Consider the following 7,396-nt stretch of genomic DNA (forward strand, 5'->3'; position numbering starts at 1 on the left):
TTGCTATTTTTGTATTTCTGGCATTATGTTTGGTCCTTATGGAATAACTTTAGACAATACGTACCTCCAGCCTGTACCAGCAGTTTAAAGGGTAACATTCCTTTCAAAAGTATGAATTGTATGCCATATTCATTTAATGATACCGTAGGGTACGAAACATTAAAGCGGTGAAACGTTGTGTCGACAGTCTGCTCGATGGTAAACCAAAGTGGATTTTAAGACTTAAAATTCGAGGTTCAACATGTTAGATTAATTTTTTTTTATGATACACATACATCATTTTGGCATTGGGCGATTATCTGAAGTGTATTATCGTGTCTCTGAGTCATGAAACTAAATAATATAAAATACCCAGCCAAACTTACTGTTGAGCCTCGCTTTGTTTATTTACATGTCATTTAAGTCAGAATACTCAATACTCAAGAAGTACGATTCACGAATAAGATTTTCGGAAAAATAATTTTAAAAATATTTATTTTCTTTCATCTGTTTTTACAAACCTTTCAATATTCTACATTGGAACAACAAAATTGATATGCTATCGATATAGAAAGTAGCAAACCTTCTCATACAACATGGACATTATTCCTACTCTTTTTACATTATTGAATGACGTCATCGGAAGCGTATTTGTCAGCCTTATCGTTATCTTTGTTATAAATTAAGCGTTGACTTTATTAATGCTCTGTATCTAATAAAATCAATTAGGTTATAGAACGATAAGTTAGTAATTCATTATGGATTTTCACTATCGAGTAATGCTGTTAATTTTGTTTTATTTTAATGCTACGTTTTACGTCAGCCTGTAATATTATCTCTGTTAAAAAAAATATTGCATCTTGTCAGATCATGGAGGAAAGAAACTCTTTCCTCCATGGTCAGATATTCTAAAATATCTAAAAAAATATATATACACAAAATTATTGGTGGGCATTAATATTTAATTTAAAAAAAAACATATATTAAATACTTATATGGTAAATAATCTACCAGTCCAAACCTACACAAATATTTTGAAAAAATAACATCACAAACATAAATACGGTAATATTACATCTTAAATTATATTAAATCCTAAATTATCTTAAAGTATTGATCTTAAAGTTTTGTTGTAATCGTGACAGCTACGGTATATTTAAAAAAAAGCATAAACTCAATGCTTTTGTAAAATCATTTGACTTGTTTGATGTTTATCAATTGCTATAAACGTGAAACGAAAGTTCACTGTCTGTTATCGTATTTTCTGAAAAAATAAGTTTCAGTGAAAGCACTTTATAACCGCCTATCGAGTCATAATCTTTTAATTCACTTTCGGTATGTGTAGTCCTGGAGGGCGATGAAGCATTACCGGTAATAATAACTTTCAGTGTGTTAAAGTATGGTTCTCAGAAAATATTGTCTTGAGTTTCGGTGATATTACTCTCTGAACATCATCGAGAGAAGACGCTTGGTGATTCCCGGTGACGGTCAGATTTTCTTTCAAGGAATCACGTTTTTTTTTTTTTGTTTTTTTTTTATCAGAACCATGGTGTACTGGAAATTTATTACTAATGTTTACTCCTCATGTCTTCAAAGGTTGAAATATTTATTCCTAATATACTAATACATACTAAACATTGCACTGCTAAAATTTGAAGAATAAAAATATCAGTATTTTTGGCCTAATCTGCTAATAAAAAAAAAACATTCTTTGGTGAAAAAGAATACTGAAACTCTCCAGCTGGCGTGCAGTTTATGTTTGATTAATTATTCGATGGCTAGGGTTCTAAGCCTAAATCATTCATTTTAATTATTTCCTTCAGAGTACAAATATACCCTGGTGGGAGGAAGATACTGTACGCTTTTATACAAAATACAAAATAATATAAAAATTAAAATAATTATTTTATTGTATAACTTTTCATGGGGGGGGGGGGGTCACAGAATATATGGTTTGTACTCTCTAGGAATGTTTTAAAATAATATGGATGACACTTAACATTAGGTCTATCGGTTTTATGTTGACCTTTAAGTTTTTACATTCTGAATATGTAAAACGAGTTTACCATTCAGAGAGAGGCGCTTTAAAGGGCGTGGTCGATGTGATACGAATTCAATATAGGCCTATAAAGTCACTTAAAAAAATAAAAAAATAAAAATAAACAAATAAATAAATAAACAAATAAAAAAAATAATAATAATAATTCACTTCGACCGATGCGACAATATGACGTTGCATGATTCTGGCTGAAGAGTGATCCCGTCGACAGGTTGAAGGTTTGGTTTTGGTGCACCCTCTGGTACATCTAAATTAAATCCATGAAGAAGGTTAGTGAAAAATAAAAACACTGTACTTTTGCCGAGAGGTTCACCTGGACATCTTCTACTGCCTGTAAGATAAAAAACACGTAAATGCTCGAATAAGCGGCGCTCTCGAATAAACGCCGCACCAAAGAGTATAGAAAGTATATTTTTTACCCTGTGTGTAATAAAACACTGAGAAATACTATGTATACAGTGTTAAAATGAATAAATAACACAATGAAGACAGCATTTCTTTATAAACGTTTATTTACGATGACGTAGGATCTATGATATGCCTACTGAACTACGGAAATACGTAAGACAGGTAACATGGAAACGGGCACGAAAAGCGCCACGGCGTTTATATCCTAATCTCTATTTAATTCCGTGATGTACGGTAGGTTGGCATATCCTTGTTAATTGTGTGATATGGAATTGTGTGTAGGGAGTTATTAAACTCGCATTCCGGGATCGTATTAAACATTCTAATTTTTTTCACATAATAATATTACAGATTCTGTAATCACGACTGCAATTATATGTATAAGGTTATTTAAAATACCGTTTGCAAAAAATGCAAATAGAATAATGATTAAATAGGCCCAGGCCTAGACCTCACAAAAACTTAATGAGAAACTAATAACAAAAAAAGGAAGAACAACCAACCTAGTACCGATAAAATTTAATGAGAACCTGTTTATAACATCCACTGACTTGAATTAAAACAATACACTAGGTCATAGACTTTACTGTAGAATACGATTATCGACCACGACCTGACAAAATATTTTTTTGAAGGATAGCACCCGTGCGAGGTTGAACTTTGGTATTGTTAGATTAATTTTATCACCTTCGGCGTTATTCCCGATATCCTTGACCCTCAAAATCACCATCCTCAATACTCGGGATACCACCACCGGGAAAATAACCGGACTCTGAACTTTTTTCAGATTGTTCGTGGTTTCGGTTTATACCTGAAAAAGAACTCCTTCTTTGAACTCTAAGAGGTTTGTAAAGTCGTGTTCATTTTGTCTCGATGTTCTGAAAACATGACTCCTGACTGGAAAGTGTAACCAATGAAACTATAGCAAGCCTACCACCCATATACAAATCAAGATCTCGAACAGACATAATAATTACAAAGCTATTGCTGCAAATATTGTTAAATCGATACAATGTTAGACTAAACAGAAACCCGGAAAACACCATCTTACGGACATACTTAATGGCTTCCTCAGCAAGAAGTTTTGTATCATACAGCTAATTTCGTTCATAGCAAAAACCTTAGATGCATATCACTACTAAATCGATCTAATTTTCTTGAACTTCATATAGGGACATATCTTTGGTTTGTATATTTTTTATCAATGTACAATAATACCGTAAAATTTGAAGTGACCCTCCCGAAGTTAGAGACGAGTTTAAAACTAGTTGATTCACCTACCTATTCCAAACGGAATCCATTCCTTCGGGAGCTGCACTTTTCTGCCATCTTCGCTTAAGAACCTCTCGGGCTTGAACTCTTCAGGGCTTTCCCACGTAGATGGATCATGCATTATGGAATAGAGATTTCCAATTACTTGTACACCCTTCGGTATATGGTAGCCGTTGAAAACTGTTTCCTTTGTCGTGGAATGCGGCACACCTTTAAAAATTATAAATAACGAAAGCGGTTAAAATAGAGGAAAAAATTGTTACACAGTTATTTTGTAATAGGTGCACAATATGCCAAGTGCAAATATTCAACAATGCCATTGTAAATTCTATACAAATATAGGGCTTCCTTGTTATTCAATTGAGTATTATATTTTTCTTTCTGTGTTTAGTCTCAATTTCAAAATGTTCACTTCAAAATTGAAGGTTGCAAAAGGCGTAAGATATGCGGTATAGTTCCATCATGTGCCACAGATAAGATTGTACAGTTTTGTTTAATTTTGACTATATCAAGTGAGAAATCTAATTTGCATAATTATACCTACCAAGTGGAACAGAACATGTCATGCGCATAACTTCGTATACAGTTGCGCACGTGAATGGTAAGTTGTCTATATCCTCCAAGACTACGTTCCGCTGATGACCAACCACTGTATCAATTTCTTCCTGAATCTTACGCTGTACATCTTTATACACAATTGAGTACATCATCATGAACTTCATTGTGGAGGATGTAGTGTCGGAACCCCCGGCTATGAGATCAACGATGGTGAACAACAATGCATCCTTGGCCATCGTCGTCTCCTCTTGGTTAGCTTGCTTTCTGTCCATTTCAATGAAATATGCATCAATGAAACTCTTCGCTTCAGCAGGATCGTTCGTAGACGGTGGCATCAGTCGCTTGTCAACAAACTGACAGAACTCGTCGTAATACTTATGGAACGTGTGGAAGGAGCTCCCCGGAATATATCGCAGGAACGGCAAGTAGTTAAAGATGCCGGCCGAACCCATCATATCTAAGCAATATCGCGTAATACGTTGGAGTTTTCTGAAGTTCTCATCGGTGTATTCAAATCTCTCCCCGAATGCAATAGAGTAAATTATGTTGGCAACCGCATTGCTCGTTAGCTCATCTAGTTTGCATGGTTTGTCGACCATGTTCGAAAGCTCCGACATAAAGAAATCAACTTCGGTGAGAATTCGTCCACTTATGCTGCGTTTGCCCATTCCAAAATGGCGCAGGAGTTTGACAGTGAACTTGCGATGTTCTTTCCACTGCTGACCATAGTATGCGGATCCAATACCTTTAGTAAAACATAATAATTATGGATTAATTTGATGTTCGCATTACCTGCTGAATCAAATTATAGTGGTACTTTGGTACGGGAATTGCATGGTGAGGAATCCGGCCAGTACCTCCTAGTCAAAGATATTTGTTTTAAGCGGGAAACACTTAAACCTCTATTCTATATTGAACATAACCTGATAGGCCTATTAAAAATGAGGAATCGGAATTAGGCGTACTATTATTAAAGAGGAATTAGACTTTCTTATTCATTGTACAGAGATCGTCTTGGAATCTTCAAACACTTAATATACAGCGACTGTTCAATCCATTTAAATGATCAGTAAAACATGCCTCTAATGGAGCTTTTGTTATTTTATCAACATGTCTATAATAATAATAATAATTTATTGAACTTACACTTTTGTTACAGTGGCACTCGTCAATTGACGGTGCGTTCAAGACCAACAAATTTACAAAAGAAGTTACATTAAAAAAAGATACAAAAAGCACAAGCACAAAATTTGAAAGCCCCTTCTTATCATAACTTAACAATTAAACTTAAATTAAACTACTTAAAGTAAATAAATACAAAGTAGATACGGAAATACAGACTTATTTTCCTGTACAGTACTATAGGCCAAAACTTACACACGCACATCTAGGTAAACACAATCTAAAAAGAGAAATATTGAGAAGAGGAAAAAAAAAAAATTAAAAAAAAATAAATAAATAAAATAAATAAATAAAAAAATAAAAAAATTTAAAAAAATTAATTAATTAATTAAAAATCTGCTCAGTCGTTAAATGCTTCTGAAAACAACAGATTGGTCTGAACAGTTCTGTCTCCATTGTTTTGTACAGGGAATATTGACTTATTTTAGAGGAGGGATGAACTTTAGAATGGCATTAGGAGGAACGATATTAGGCCTACTGACGCAGATCTATAGTGTTATCTAGACAACTCCCAATGGTCGAAAGAAAATATTTCGTTTTGCAGTTTTGAAGTACATTATAATACTATTATTTTATTCCAAAATTGTTTTTAGTTTTATTTAAAATTTATTATTTTCAATTTTTATTATCAATATTGTTATCTTATTTGTCATTTTGATCTTAACAAATGTAGACATAGAGTTAGGTCTAACTTTAGGCTAATAAAATATTTATTTTATTTGTCATTTTAATTTATTAATGAACAAAGACAGAGAGTTAGGCCTACCTTTAGGCTGCTCAGTATGTATTTATCTCAATAATAATAATAATAATGATAATGATGATGATGATAATGATAATAATAATAATAACCCATATTATGTACCATATAACACTTATTGATGTTGCCATCTGGAACGTTTTACTACATTAGTTTCACCAGTCATTAGCCAACGTTGACCTCTGAAAATATATTGACTCCACATCTATTAACCGCAAGTGGCCTTGTTTGAATATGTGATAGTGAATTGAATGAAATGGGGCAAAATTGGTTCTGGTTTTAGGGTCGACTGAATTTTTAGAATCAGAGTTGTTAACTTGTTATGTAATGTGTTTTTGACATAGACAATGGCTTATACGATCTAGCTAGATTATGTAAATCTTTGTAAGCCTGCAAGTGATCGGCAGTTCAAGCGTTACCATTTGTGTTGTGCGTTACCATTTGTGTTGTGCACAGGTATACAACCAACCCCTGTAGGCCTACATACTGTATGAACATGTTCGTTATAAAGGCGGTGGTTTATTTGATTATTATTCTTATTACTGAAATTGGAGCCAGCAAATAATACGGACGATAAGCCACAAGAAAGCCGCTTTGGGTATTGTTTAGAATTATGATTACGCTGGTTGTTATTAAATTCATTGTGCTGACCGTGTGAAAGCCCTCGGCTCTTTGTACAAATTCAACGAATTGTACGTACTTTTAGATTACTGTTGTCATTCAACGACAAATCGATAATAGTTAGAGCTATTTTTAGCTATTGGAAATGATAATAACATACTAAAAATTCATGTATTTCTTTGTCAATTGTCGATGGATGCTCAGAGCGTTCGATATAATTTTCGCACTTAGGAAATTAGTGGAATGACCTCAATAAAATCGCTTACGTAACTTTTCCTAAAACGTGTTTGGTATTTTATTTGTGCGTGTCAATGGAGCAAACAATGTCTACGTTCTATTCATTTCCTAGGCCTACTTCTATCGTGACTACGAGTATCTACGAGTATCGTGACTACGAGTATATAATAAGTAAATTTACTGAATGAGAGTATCATAACTCATGATGAATATAGGCCAAAAAGAGGGAAATGCATGTATAAATTATACCAGGCATGCAGGCTTCGGGTTTCTTCGGCCCCCCTCGTTTGTAAAGTTGCGGTAGGCATAGTCAGAGATAT

The 7,396-nt window shown here is 33.7% G+C and overlaps 1 protein-coding gene across 1 annotated transcript; it reads right to left on the minus strand.

Annotated features, from left to right (window-relative positions):
* Window positions 1–445: 445 nt before the first annotated feature.
* Window positions 446–5,021, minus strand: LOC117124544 (cytochrome P450 2U1-like; the record flags this gene model as incomplete). The annotated part of the gene is given in 3 exon segments (XM_033270804.1): window positions 446–2,369; window positions 3,728–3,928; window positions 4,263–5,021. Coding segments are annotated over 3 exon segments (1,145 nt in total), but the record flags the coding sequence as incomplete, so codon positions are not given.
* Window positions 5,022–7,396: the final 2,375 nt, after the last annotated feature.

The sequence above is a fragment of the Anneissia japonica genome, unplaced genomic scaffold, assembly GCF_011630105.1.
Source record: "Anneissia japonica isolate Jap-2015-1 unplaced genomic scaffold, ASM1163010v1 scaffold287833_len2544123_cov190, whole genome shotgun sequence".
NCBI classification, from domain to species: domain Eukaryota; kingdom Metazoa; phylum Echinodermata; class Crinoidea; order Comatulida; family Comatulidae; genus Anneissia; species Anneissia japonica.